General features: G+C 46.9%; 1 protein-coding gene across 5 annotated transcripts in view; it reads right to left on the minus strand.

Annotated features, from left to right (window-relative positions):
* The window catches only part of LOC139582690 (ena/VASP-like protein), a 128,151-nt gene that overhangs the window by 28,921 nt on the left and 84,415 nt on the right, over positions 1-14,815 (minus strand). For 3 of the 5 annotated variants that reach the window (XM_071412914.1, XM_071412911.1, XM_071412912.1), the window contains exons 2-4: positions 12,583-12,757; positions 12,220-12,397; positions 456-522 (exon numbers count right to left, since the gene is read on the minus strand). In XM_071412914.1, the coding sequence (XP_071269015.1) occupies positions 456-522; positions 12,220-12,397; positions 12,583-12,757 (420 nt within the window). The remainder of the gene's footprint in view (positions 1-455; positions 523-12,219; positions 12,398-12,582; positions 12,758-14,815) is intronic. The other 2 variants (XM_071412913.1, XM_071412916.1) reach the window with 1 other exon arrangement.

The following is a 14,815-nucleotide window of genomic DNA, read 5'->3' on the forward strand; positions in this document are numbered from 1 at the left end:
CTCTCTCTCTCTGCTACTCTCTCTCTCTCTGCTACTCTCTCTCTCTCTGCTACGCTCTCTCTTTCCCTCTCTCCCTGCTACTCTCTCCCTCTCTCTCGTCCTCCTGTCTGTTAATCATGTAAGGAGACAGAGAGAGAGAGAGAACAGAGGGAGGAGAGGAATAAAAGGTTGATGAGGACAGATGGGTGTCATGTGGACAGGGGCGCTGCTGCCTGCTAGCAAACTGACTCCTGTGTGACAGACAGACCACTCTATATTGTACAGTCTATGATGACAGACTCACACAGACAACATAGTGTTATTAATGATCTAATCTTCTCGATGGGAAATATTTCAGGGATGTTCAGTGAATTTTGTGTCTGATGTCTTTCCTGTCTTTGCCATGCTAACATCCGCAGTGATTCTCTCTCTGGAAAATGTTGTGTGAATGTTGTGTGATGACCTTGATGCCTTACCTTGCTCTCTGCACCTCCATCTCGTCTGTAGTGGGCCCATTCTGGACTTGGCGCTGGACTGCTGGGCCTGGAAGGGAAGGAGGGAAGGGGTGAAAACACAGAGATATTGGTTACCATTATTTGTATGGTTGATTTGATTGTTTATGTTGGTACCAGAGAGAGAGAGACAGAGAGAGAGAGAGACAGAGAGAGAGAGGGAGACAGAGAGAGACAGAGACAGAGAGAAGAAGAGAGAGAGAGAGACAGAGACAGAGACAGAGAGAGAGAGCGGGAGGGATAAGGGTCTCTCTTCTCAATGTCACCAGACTCGAGTTTGTGTCTCTTATCCACCTGACAGGTGAGGCTCAGGTAGACCACTCCAACCTGCATCACAGCTGTCACTCACTCTCTCTTATGTCACAGACATACTCCTGTTACATAGCCCAAGCATTGCCTGTGGGACTTTACAAAAAGAGAGAGAGTGGTACCAGTTTGACTGGGAATGTTGTGGGCCTGAACCAAAGCTACAGACAGGATCATCACACAGACATTGTGGCCCTGGAGGCTTGGTGTTTGACACATCAGTTGTGCCCTACAATCTCTTATATTGTTCACTACTGTCAGAAGTGTCTCCAAAGAGATCAGGGACAGGTCAGAGAGGATGTTGATGGCTTTGGTTATCCAGTTACAGCCAGTGTTAAAAAATAACACACAACAACAAAGGGACCTGACTCACAAAAAAGACAGAGTCTCCATACTGCTACATACTGCTACTGGCCAGACAGTCTCCATACTGCTACATACTGCTACTGGCCAGACAGAGTCTCCATACTGCTACATACTGCTACTGGCCAGACAGAGTCTCCATACTGCTACATACTGCTACTGGCCAGACAGTCTCCATACTGCTACATACTGCTACTGGCCAGACAGTCTCAATACTGCTACATACTGCTACTGGCCAGACAGAGTCTCCATACTGCTACATACTGCTACTGGCCAGACAGAGTCTCCATACTGCTACATACTGCTACTGGCCAGACAGTCTCCATACTGCTACATACTGCTACTGGCCAGACAGTCTCCGTACTGCTACATACTGCTACTGGCCAGACAGTCTCCATACTGCTACATACTGCTACTGGCCAGACAGAGTCTCCATACGGCTACTGGCCAGACAGAGTCTCCATACTGCTACATACTGCTACTGGCCAGACAGTCTCCATACTGCTACATACTGCTACTGACCAGACAGAGTCTCCATACTGCTACTGGCCAGACAGAGTCTCCATACTGCTACATATTTCTACTGGCCAGACAGAGTCTCCATACTGCTACATACTGCTACTGACCAGACAGTCTCGATACTGCTACTGACCAGACAGAGTCTCCATACTGCTACATACTGCTACTGGCCAGACAGAGTCTCCATACTGCTACATACTGCTACTGACCAGACAGTCTCGATACTGCTACTGACCAGACAGAATCTCCATACTGCTACATACTGCTACTGGCCAGACAGAGTCTCCATACTGCTACATACTGCTACTGACCAGACACAGTCTCCATACTGCTACATACTGCTACTGACCAGACACAGTCTCCGTACTGCTACATACTGCTACTGGCCAGACAGTCTCCATACTGCTACATACTGCTACTGGCCAGACAGAGTCTCCATACTGCTACATACTGCTACTGGCCAGACAGTCTCCATACTGCTACATACTGCTACTGACCAGACAGAGTCTCCATACTGCTACTGGCCAGACAGAGTCTCCATACTGCTACATATTGCTACTGGCCAGACAGAGTCTCCATACTGCTACATACTGCTACTGACCAGACAGTCTCGATACTGCTACTGACCAGACAGAGTCTCCATACTGCTACATACTGCTACTGGCCAGACAGAGTCTCCATACTGCTACTGACCAGACAGTCTCGATACTGCTACTGACCAGACAGAGTCTCCATACTGCTACATACTGCTACTGGCCAGACAGAGTCTCCATACTGCTAAATACTGCTACTGACCAGACACAGTCTCCATACTGCTACATACTGCTACTGACCAGACACAGTCTCCATACTGCTACTGACCAGACACAGTCTCCATACTGCTACTGACCAGACAGAGTCTCCATACTGCTACATACTGCTACTGACCAGACAGAGTCTCAATACTGCTACATACTGCTACTGGCCAGACAGAGTCTCCATACTGCTACATACTGCTACTGGCCAGACAGAGTCTCCATACTGCTACATACTGCTACTGGCCAGACAGAGTCTCCATACTGCTACATACTGCTACTGGCCAGACAGAGTCTCCATACTGCTACATACTGCTACTGGCCAGACAGAGTCTCCATACTGCTACATACTGCTACTGACCAGACAGAGTCTCCATACTGCTACATACTGCTACTGGCCAGACAGAGTCTCCATACTGCTACATACTGCTACTGGCCAGACAGAGTCTCCATACTGCTACTGGCCAGACAGAGTCTCCATACTGCTACATACTGCTACTGACCAGACAGAGTCTCCATACTGCTACAGCATCTCTTATAAATGAGTTATTAATCACACACACACACACACACACACACACACACACACACACACACACACACACACACACACACACACACACACACACACACACACACACACACACACACACACACACACACACACACACACACACACACACACACACACACACATAACCCCCAGTATTCACAACATCCAAACACTACACACATAACCCCCAGTATTCACAACAGCCAAACACTACAGACATAACCCCCAGTATTCACAACAGCCAAACACTACAGACATAACCCCCAGTATTCACAACAGCCAAACACTACACAGATAACCTCCTGTGTTCACAACAGCCAAACACTACACACATAACCCCCAGTATTCACAACAGCCAAACACTACAGACATAACCCCCAGTATTCACAACAGCCAAACACTACAGACATAACCCCCAGTATTCACAACAGCCAAACACTACACAGATAACCTCCAGTATTCACAACAGCCATACACTACAGACATAACCCCCAGTATTCACAACAGCCAAACACTACACACATAACCTCCTGTGTTCACAACAGCCAAACACTACACACATAACCCCCAGTATTCACAACAGCCAAACACTACAGACATAACCCCCAGTATTCACAACAGCCAAACACTACAGACATAACCCCCAGTATTCACAACAGCCAAACACTACACACATAACCCCCAGTATTCACAACAGCCAAACACTACAGACATAACCCCCAGTATTCACAACAGCCAAACACTACACACATAACCCCCAGTATTCACAACAGCCAAACACTACAGACATAACCCCCAGTATTCACAACAGCCAAACACTACAGACATAACCCCCAGTATTCACAACAGCCAAACACTACAGACATAACCCCCAGTATTCACAACAGCCAAACACTACAGACATAACCCCCAGTATTCACAACAGCCAAACACTACAGACATAACCCCCAGTATTCACAACAGCCAAACACTACAGACATAACCCCCAGTATTCACAACAGCCAAACACTACAGACATAATCCCCAGTATTCACAACAGCCAAACACTACAGACATAACCCCCAGTATTCACAACAGCCAAACACTACAGACATAACCCCCAGTATTCACAACAGCCAAACACTACAGACATAACCCCCAGTATTCACAACAGCCAAACACTACAGACATAACCCCCAGTATTCACAACAGCCAAACACTACAGACATAACCCCCAGTATTCACAACAGCCAAACACTACAGACATAACCCCCAGTATTCACAACAGCCAAACACTACAGACATAACCTCCTGTATCCACAAGAACCCAACATGTCCTTCAGTACTCACATAACAACAACATCACCAACTATATCTACAACAGCCTTAGACAACACCAAACATACACAACAATCACACGCACACACGCACACACACACACCCCAAACCCAATCAAAATTAAATGAATGTCCACAAACTACTAATATCCACAAAACTCAGTCACCCCAGAACATGCCTCTCTCTCTCTCTCTCTCTCTCTGTCAAACCATGCCACGATTTAAACACATATATACACATCACACATACATTCTATGGCATGATTATAACACAGACACACACACAGACAATCCAGTGAGAGTGTGAGAGATAGCCAGCAGTAGTACCTACAGGACATATTAAAGAGGAAGAATCGGCTGTGGCAGACACAGAAGCACTGGCAGACCCACTCTCTGTTCACCATAGCTCGCCCTCTCTCCTCCATCTCCTCCTCCTCTGTCTATCTCACCTGTCCAGATACCTCCCCTCTGCCTCACCCATACTTCCCCCTCGTCTCCAGTGTCATCCCCAGTAACCTACACCACTAAGCAGCAGCAGGAAAGTGCAGGGTAGTTAATCTATAACAAGCTTCCAGAAGACTGAAGACAGAGAGACTGGCTGGGTGGATCCATAGACATCCAGAACACCAGGGGTCATTGAGATCAGGGAGGCTGTCTACACCAGGGGTCATTGAGATCAGGAAGACTGTCTACACCAGGGGTCATTGAGATCAGGGAGGCTGTCTACACCAGGGGTCATTGAGATCAAGGAAGCTGTCTACACCAGGGGTCATTGAGATCAGGGAGGCTGTCTACACCAGGGGTCATTGAGATCAAGGAAGCTGTCTACACCAGGGGTCATTGAGATCAGGGAGGCTGTCTACACCAGGGGTCATTGAGATCAAGGAAGCTGTCTACACCAGGCGTCACTGAGATCAGGAAGGCTGTCTACACCAGGCCTCCAGAACACCAGGGGTCATTGAGATCAGGAAGGCTGTCTACACCAGGGGTCATTGAGATCAAGGAAGCTGTCTACACCAGGCGTCACTGAGATCAGGAAGGCTGTCTACACCAGGCCTCCAGAACACCAGGGGTCATTGAGATCAGGAAGGCTGTCTACACCAGGGGTCATTGAGATCAAGGAAGCTGTCTACACCAGGGGTCATTGAGATCAGGGAGGCTGTCTACACCAGGGGTCATTGAGATCAAGGAAGCTGTCTACACCAGGGGTCATTGAGATCAGGGAGGCTGTCTACACCAGGGGTCATTGAGATCAAGGAAGCTGTCTACACCAGGCGTCACTGAGATCAGGAAGGCTGTCTACACCAGGCCTCCAGAACACCAGGGGTCATTGAGATCAGGAAGGCTGTCTACACCAGGGGTCATTGAGATCAAGGAAGCTGTCTACACCAGGCGTCACTGAGATCAGGAAGGCTGTCTACACCAGGCCTCCAGAACACCAGGGGTCATTGAGATCAGGAAGGCTGTCTACACCAGGGGTCATTGAGATCAGGAAGGGGGCCTCATTTGTCAACTGTGCGCAAATGTCTTACTAAATTCTGGCATACGTGGAGATTCTAGGATTTGCATGCCTAATGTTTTCATTGATAAGTCTGAGCCATATTATATTTGTGCACTGGTTAAGGAGCGCTACAACCCAGCCTGGAAAACGCCCTCCATTCACCTTTTATGCTAACAAAAACACCCTCATTTGCTGTAGGCCATGATTTGGAAATGTTGGAACTGGGCCATGTCCGTTTCTAAAAGAAGGTGTGGGCAGAATGTTTTCATCTTTTTCAGCTACTTTTCCAACTTAAAATGCATGTCGCCTATAGCTGCTAAACACTGCCAGCACATTCTGAAAGATTGTCTATTCAACAATTTAAAAGTAAATGCTGCCTACAGCCCGCAATTCTCTGCAAAAGATGAATTGTTGTTCAATATTTTGTTTATCAATGCATGATTGTCTTTCTATCTCCTTAAACATGTTATTATGTCCAGCTCCTATTGCACAGTAATACTGTAGCCTACCCATACTGACACAGGCTACAAGTCTATTTACCAGTCATGTCAGAAAAGGAGAGACAAGCAATATGACATTGATTTAGGCCTATGTAATAAAAACAAAATACATTTATTCGGTGACATGATGCTATGCGATCTCCTAATCAATGGCAAATGCATCTGTTTAATCATTAGACCCACGATTCAAATTTTTATTAGCCTACCATTATTATAATTCCCGGGATTCAAACACATCCATTTCCCCCAAAATAACAATATTTGCTTCCAATACAGTTGATCAACCACTAGAAGTTGAGCGTACGCATGGTCTAAGATTTGCGCAGAGATACGCACCTTTGATAAATGAGGCCCCAGGCCTCCAGAACACCAGGGAGCAGACGTGAGGAATAGTGAGGAGTGGTAAGGTGAGGTGCTATGAAGCTCAGGCCCAATTCCAAATCAACCCCTACACCCTAAACACTACACTGAAACCTAATCCCTACACCCCGGCCTACTCCATCAACACTTGTATTGATGGAAGAGGTTTGAATAGGTGTAACCAATATGGCTATTACCATATTCCTTACAGCACAGCTATCTAATCCTCTTAGACCTCATCACAGGGGACATGGGTCCATTTGGATTGAGTGTAGGACCTGCTCTTTGGCAGTTCAGTCAGTGGTATATTGCCACTTCATACAAGCTTAAACGAAATGGCACTTCAACAGCCTATCGCATGTTTCCTTTTCATCATAGTGTGTGTGAATTGTGTGAGTGTGTGTGTGTCTGTGTGTTTGTATAAGCATTAACAAGCACTGCAGAAGAGAGGGTGTCTATCCCTTGACATCATGGCATCTGCTAAGCAAACACACACACACTGTTAATTTGATCTCTGCCGCAGTCACCTCAAGCGGTGTGTGTGTGTGTGTGTGTGTGTGTGTGTGTGTGTGTGTGTGTGTGTGTGTGTGTGTGTGTGTGTGTGTGTGTGTGTGTGTGTGTGTGTGTGGACCTCTGAGATTTTCCCATATGCAGTGTGTGACGTGTTTCTGTGATTGGAGTTGTGCGTGCGGTCTGTGCGTGTTTATTAGTCAGATAAAAAGAACAGAACTGGAAGAATGGGCCCTGGGGAGAACTATTCAATGACTCATTTTACATTTTAATTAAAAGAGGAGAGTGAAGATGGGGAAAACAAAATTAACACACTGCTACTGAAATGACTGGGAAGAGAGGACTCCACTGCTACTGTAATAACTGGGAAGAGGGGACTCCACTGCTACTGTAATAACTGGGAAGAGGGGACTCCACTGTTACTGTAATAACTGGGAAGAGGGGACTCCACTGTTACTGTAATAACTGGGAAGAGGGGACTCCACTGTTACTGTAATGACTGGGAAGAGAGGACTCTACTGCTACTGTAATGACTGGGAAGAGAGGACTCTATTGTTACTGTAATAACTGGGAAGAGGGGACTCCACTGTTACTGTAATAACTGGGAAGAGGGGACTCCACTGTTACTGTAATAACTGGGAAGAGGGGACTCCACTGTTACTGTAATGACTGGGAAGAGAGGACTCTACTGCTACTGTAATGACTGGGAAGAGAGGACTCTATTGTTACTGTAATGACTGGGAAGAGAGGACTCCACTGTTACTGTAATGACTGGGAAGAGAGGACTCTATTGTTACTGTAATGACTGGGAAGAGAGGACTCTATTGTTACTGTAATGACTGGGAAGAGAGGACTCCACTGCTACTGTAATAACTGGGAAGAGAGGACTCTACTGTTACTGTAATGACTGGGAAGAGAGGACTCTATTGTTACTGTAATGACTGGGAAGAGAGGACTCCACTGTTACTGTAATGACTGGTAAGAGAGGACTCCACCATTACTGTAATAACTGGGAAGAGAGGACTCCACTGTTACTGTAATGACTGGGAAGAGAGGACTCTATTGTTACTGTAATGACTGTGAAGAGAGGACTCTACTGTTACTGTAATGACTGGGAAGAGAGGACTCCACTGTTACTGTAATAACTGGGAAGAAAGGACTCTATTGTTACTGTAATGACTGGGAAGAGAGGACTCCACTGTTACTGTAATGACTGGTAAGAGAGGACTCCACCATTACTGTAATGACTGGGAAGAGGGGACTCCACTGTTACTGTAATGACTGGGAAGAGAGGACTCTATTGTTACTGTAATGACTGGGAAGAGGACTCCAATGTTCCTGTTATGACTGGGAAGAGAGTACTCTATTGTTACTGTAATGACTGGGAAGAGGACTCCAATGTTCCTGTAATAACTGGGAAGAGAGGACTCCACTGTTACTGTAATGACTGGGAAGAGGACTCCAATGTTCCTGTAATGACTGGGAAGAGAGGACTCTATTGTTACTGTACTGACTGGGAAGAGAGGACTCCACTGTTACTGTAATGACTGGGAAGAGGACTCCAATGTTCCTGTAATGACTGGGAAGAGAGGACTCTATTGTTACTGTAATGACTGGTAAGAGAGGATTCTATTGTTACTGTAATGACTGGGAAGAGAGGACTCCACTGCTACTGTAATGACTGGGAAGAGAGGACTCTATTGTTACTGTAATGACTGGGAAGAGAGGACTCCACTGTTACTGTAATGACTGGGAAGAGGACTCCAATGTTCCTGTAATGACTGGGAAGAGAGGACTCTATTGTTACTGTAATGACTGGTAAGAGAGGATTCTATTGTTACTGTAATAACTGGGAAGAGAGGACTCCACTGTTACTGTAATAACTGGGAAGAGAGGACTCTATTGTTACTGTAATGACTGGGAAGAGAGGACTCCACCGTTACTGTAATGACTGGGAAGAGAGGACTCTATTGTTACTGTAATGACTGGTAAGAGAGGATTCTATTGTTACTGTAATGACTGGGAAGAGAGGACTCCACTGTTACTGTAATAACTGGGAAGAGAGGACTCTATTGTTACTGTAATGACTGGGAAGAGAGGACTCCACCGTTACTGTAATGACTGGGAAGAGAGGACTCCACTGTTACTGTAATAACTGGGAAGAGAGGACTCTATTGTTACTGTAATGACTGGGAAGAGAGGACTCTATTGTTACTGTAATGACTGGGAAGAGAGGACTCCACCGTTACTGTAATGACTGGGAAGAGAGGACTCTATTGTTACTGTAATGACTGGGAAGAGAGGACTCCACCGTTACTGTAATGACTGGGAAGAGAGGACTCCACTGTTACTGTAATGACTGGGAAGAGAGGACTCCACTGTTACTGTAATGACTGGGCGAACCTGCTGTGATTGAAGAGAGAGTGAGAGAGAAAATATTCTGTGGGTGAACATAGAATGAGAGAGATAAGTAGGTGAACATAGAGAGAACTATGAGGTTGGTTTGAGGATAAAATCGAACAGAATGACAGGACAGTAAATGTGGACCGACAGACAGAGAGCCCCAATACTCTGATTCCCCTGCATTATCCACGACATAGTAGATCACCTCCTGACCTGTCGCCATTTTAGGGTTAATATCCACAATTTCAATTCAGGGCATTCAGTCAAAGTGAATTAAAATTCCAATCAGAATCATTGATAGTAAGTGCCACCTGTTCTAACCTCAGTTTGACTGAAATGAAATGGAATTGACCCCACCGAGCATGACAGGCTCCCTTTCCCTCCTGGTTATAATGAAATGGAATTGGCCCCACCGAGCATGACAGGCTCCCTTTCCCTCCTGGTTATAATGAAATGGAATTGGCCCCACCGAGCATGACAGGCTCCCTTTCCCTCCTGGTTATAATGAAATGGAATTGGCCCCACCGAGCATGACAGGCTCCCTTTCCCTCCTGGTTATAATGAAATGGAATTGACCCCACCGAGCATGACAGGCTCCCTTTCCCTCCTGGTTATAATGAAATGGAATTGACCCCACCGAGCATGACAGGCTCCCTTTCCCTCCTGGTTATAATGAAATGGAATTGGCCCCACCGAGCATGACAGGCTCCCTTTCCCTCCTGGTCATAATGAAATGGAATTGGCCCCACCGAGCATGACAGGCTCCCTTTCCCTCCTGGTTATAATGAAATGGAATTGACCCCACCGAGCATGACAGGCTCCCTTTCCCTCCTGGTCATAATGAAATGGAATTGGCCCCACCGAGCATGACAGGCTCCCTTTCCCTCCTGGTTATAATGAAATGGAATTGGCCCCACCGAGCATGACAGGCTCCCTTTCCCTCCTGGTTATAATGAAATGGAATTGACCCCACCGAGCATGACAGGCTCCCTTTCCCTCCTGGTCATAATGAAATGGAATTGGCCCCACCGAGCATGACAGGCTCCCTTTCCCTCCTGGTCATAATGAAATGGAATTTGCCCCACCGAGCATGACAGGCTCCCTTTCCCTCCTGGTTATAATGAAATGGAATTGACCCCACCGAGCATGACAGGCTCCCTTTCCCTCCTGGTCATAATGAAATGGAATTGACCCCACCGAGCATGACAGGCTCCCTTTCCCTCCTGGTTATAATGAAATGGAATTGACCCCACCGAGCATGACAGGCTCCCTTTCCCTCCTGGTCATAATGAAATGGAATTGACCCCACCGAGCATGACAGGCTCCCTTTCCCTCCTGGTTATAATGAAATGGAATTGACCCCACCGAGCATGACAGGCTCCCTTTCCCTCCTGGTCATAATGAAATGGAATTGGCCCCACCGAGCATGACAGGCTCCCTTTCCCTCCTGGTTATAATGAAATGGAATTGGCCCCACCGAGCATGACAGGCTCCCTTTCCCTCCTGGTCATAATGAAATGGAATTGGCCCCACCGAGCATGACAGGCTCCCTTTCCCTCCTGGTCATAATGAAATGGAATTGACCCCACCGAGCATGACAGGCTCCCTTTCCCTCCTGGTTATAATGAAATGGAATTGACCCCACCGAGCATGACAGGCTCCCTTTCCCTCCTGGTTATAATGAAATGGAATTGACCCCACCGAGCATGACAGGCTCCCTTTCCCTCCTGGTTATAATGAAATGGAATTGACCCCACCGAGCATGACAGGCTCCCTTTCCCTCCTGGTCATAAGGAAATGGAATTGACTTTATATAGGGCTTTCTCATGTTGTTTATATTTGGTCAGGCCCCCCCAATCTGCCTGTTTTTGCCCCCCCCCCCCCCCCCGTCGCCCTATTACTAAACACCTATTACTACCCTCCTCCCCAGGAGCTGTACATACACTAACCCTGTCCACACACACACACACACACACACTCATAAACACACACACCAACACACAAGCATGCAAGCATGTGCACACACACACACTGGACATGACTCAGCCAATTACACAAAGAGACTGACTGACTTGGCCCAGTGTGTTGGGAGACCCATAAGGTTTAACCGGTGTTTGTGTTAGTGTGTGTGTGTGTGTGTGTGTGTGTGTGTGTGTGTGTGTGTGTGTGTGTGTGTGTGTGTGTGTGTGTGTGTGTGTGCCAAACGGCTTCATTAGTAGTGTTAATCTGGTCTCTGGTGACCTAAGATGCTCCGTCTGTCAGTGTCAAGCTGCATGAGATTTATCTCGTTAGCACATTAACGTTTTAAAAAGATCACATCTCATCAGCCACCTGCAAGCTGGCAAATTCACTAGTAGTCTATTTTAAATGTACACGGTGTCCAAAATGCAAGCCGTCTAAATGTAACCTTATTCTAATTAAAACAATAGTCTCACAAATACACCCCACCCCACCTCCCTCACACACACACCCCACCTCCCTCACACACACACACACCCCACCTCCCTCACACACCCACCCCACTTCCCTCATACACTCACCCCACCTCCCTCACACACCCACCCCACCCCACCTCCCTCCCTCACACACTCTCTCTCTCTCACCTCCGTCCTGAGTGCTGAGGACATTGAGAGCGAACAGCATGGCATTGGAGAATGTGGTGGCTTCCTCCTTGCTGGCAAAGTTGAGTCCGTAGACCTGGCGGGCATCACGCCACTGGTGGAAGGTGGGCGTGGCCTGGTTATACTTCAGCCCCTTCACTATGGAGTAGTTGATCACCACCTGAAGGTAAGAGATGGAGCGAGTCAATGGTTACTTTCAAGGCCATTTCAGATCAATGTGTGTGTGTGTGTGTGTGTGTGTGTGTGTGTGTGTGTGTGTGTGTGTGTGTGTGTGTGTGTGTGTGTGTGTGTGTGTGTGTGTGTGTGTGTGTGTGTGTGTGTGTGTGTGTGTGTGTGTGTGTGTACCTCTACCTGCTGGTCCTGTAGTTTGACTCCCACCACGCGGAAGGTGTTGTTGGCAGTGTTGTGGTAGATGTTGATGCGGCTGAAGCCCTGCTGGCCTGGCTTAATGGGAACCCACTTCTTACTGCTGTCATCATACACCATGACAGAAGCTCGCGCCTGGCAGATACTCTGCTCACTGAAACAGGAAGAGAGAAACTATTAGTTCATAATTTAATCAATCAATCGATTGATCTGTCGGTTGGTCTATCAAGTCATAACCCTAACCCTGTCATCATACACCATGACGGAGGCTCTCGCCTGGTAGATACTCTGCTCACTGAAACAGGAAGAGAAAAACAAAGTCCATCACTTTAATCAATCAATCAGTTGATCAATATGAACCCTAACCCTTACTGCTGTCATCAGTCACCATCACAGAGGCTCTCCCTGGCAGAGATACTCAAGAGTCAATCGGGAGAAGATCAATACATTCTTTGAACATCAGTTAATCAACCAATGGCACCATTTTGTTTGATTTAAATAGCCTATAACAAAGGAACAGGATAAAGCATGATTACAGCTGCACATCCAGCTGTAATCATGTGACTGATTGAAAAGCCTGTAATCACAAGATGTAAAGGAGTTGGATATTCTAAAGGAGACAACAACCCAACCTTCTTACCTAGTGTCAAACCTCATTAGTCATATACAGTGCTGTCAAACCTCATTAGTCATATACAGTGCTGTCAAACCTCATTAGTCATATACAGTGCTGTCAAACCTCATTAGTCATATACAGTGCTGTCAAACCTCATTAGTCATATACAGTGCTGTCAAACCTCATTAGTCATATACAGTGCTGTCAAACCTCATTAGTCATATACAGTGCTGTCAAACCTCATTAGTCATATACAGTGCTGTCAAACCTCATTAGCCATATACAGTGCTCGACCAGAGTCTACTGGTAGAAATGTGTGTGTGTCTCCAGTTTGGGCCTCCTTCCATCTGACAGCATTCAACACAGCCCACTGAGGCTCTCTCTCTTCAGTGACCTTCACCGGTCCACACACACACACACACACACACACACACACACACACACACACACACACACACACACACACACACACACACACACACACACACACACACACACACACACACACACACACACACACACACACACACACACACACACACACACACACACACAGAGAGAGATCATTTTTAGATCATAAGTTTACTATGCCTGTAAGTCTGGGACACATGTACAGAGATGTACAATGTTACTCAAAACACAAAAGGCAAGTGAGGGAAGGAGAGGATGGAGGAGGAAAGCAGAGGTGAGACAGAGAAAAGAGATAGAGAGGGGAGACAGAGAGGAGAGAGAGACAGAGAGGAGACAGAGAGGAGAGAGAAGAGAGGCAGATAGGAGAGAGAGAGGAGAGAGAGAGGAAAGACAGAGGAGAGGCAGAGAGGAGACAGAAGAGAAACAGAGAGGAGAGACAGAGAGGAGACAGAAGAGAAACAGAGAGGAGAGACAGAAGAGAAACAGAGAGGAGAGGCAGAGAGGAGAAACAGAGTGGAGAGGAAAGGAGTGAGAAAGGGAAATAAAGGGGAGTGGGAGAGGAGATATTGAAAAGTATGGAAGGAGAGGTGAGACGGAGAAAAGGATGGAATGAGTTTAGATACAATGAGAGACAGAGTGTACAAGAGGGAAAAGGGGAGAGGAAGGGGAGAGGAGGAAGGGGGAGTGGAGGAAAGGGAGGACGAATGGAGAGAGGAGGAAGGGTGAGAGGGGAAAGGGAGGAGGAATGGGAAAAGGAGGAAAGGGGGGAGAGGGAGAGTTTTGACATAACAATTTGAATAACAAGAGAGAGCCCTATCTGAGCCTCTGATTCATCACCAGGCTAAAATTAGCAGAGCAGGACCTGAGGCAGAGAGAAAGAGCTGCGTCAGAGGAGAGAGGGGGGAGGGGGGGCTGAGATCCTAAGAGGCTAAGTGAGTGGCAACAAAGATTGAGAAAGTGAGAGAGAGAGAGGTTGAGAGAGAGACACAGATAGACAGAGCGGTGGGAGGGAGGGGGGCAGGGTGATCATCTGAGATGGAGTGATAGTTATAGAGGGAGATAGAAAGGTAGCGAGCGAACACGCGCCATTTAACAAGTATTGTGTATAGAAAGTGTCTCTCCTTAGCAGCCATGAGAAATAGGCCAGGAGAGATGTCAGGTTATGGTGAGTCACTACCTTAGAGA

This window comes from Salvelinus alpinus, chromosome 8 (assembly GCF_045679555.1).
Source record: "Salvelinus alpinus chromosome 8, SLU_Salpinus.1, whole genome shotgun sequence".
In the NCBI taxonomy this organism is placed as follows: Eukaryota; Metazoa; Chordata; class Actinopteri; order Salmoniformes; family Salmonidae; genus Salvelinus; species Salvelinus alpinus.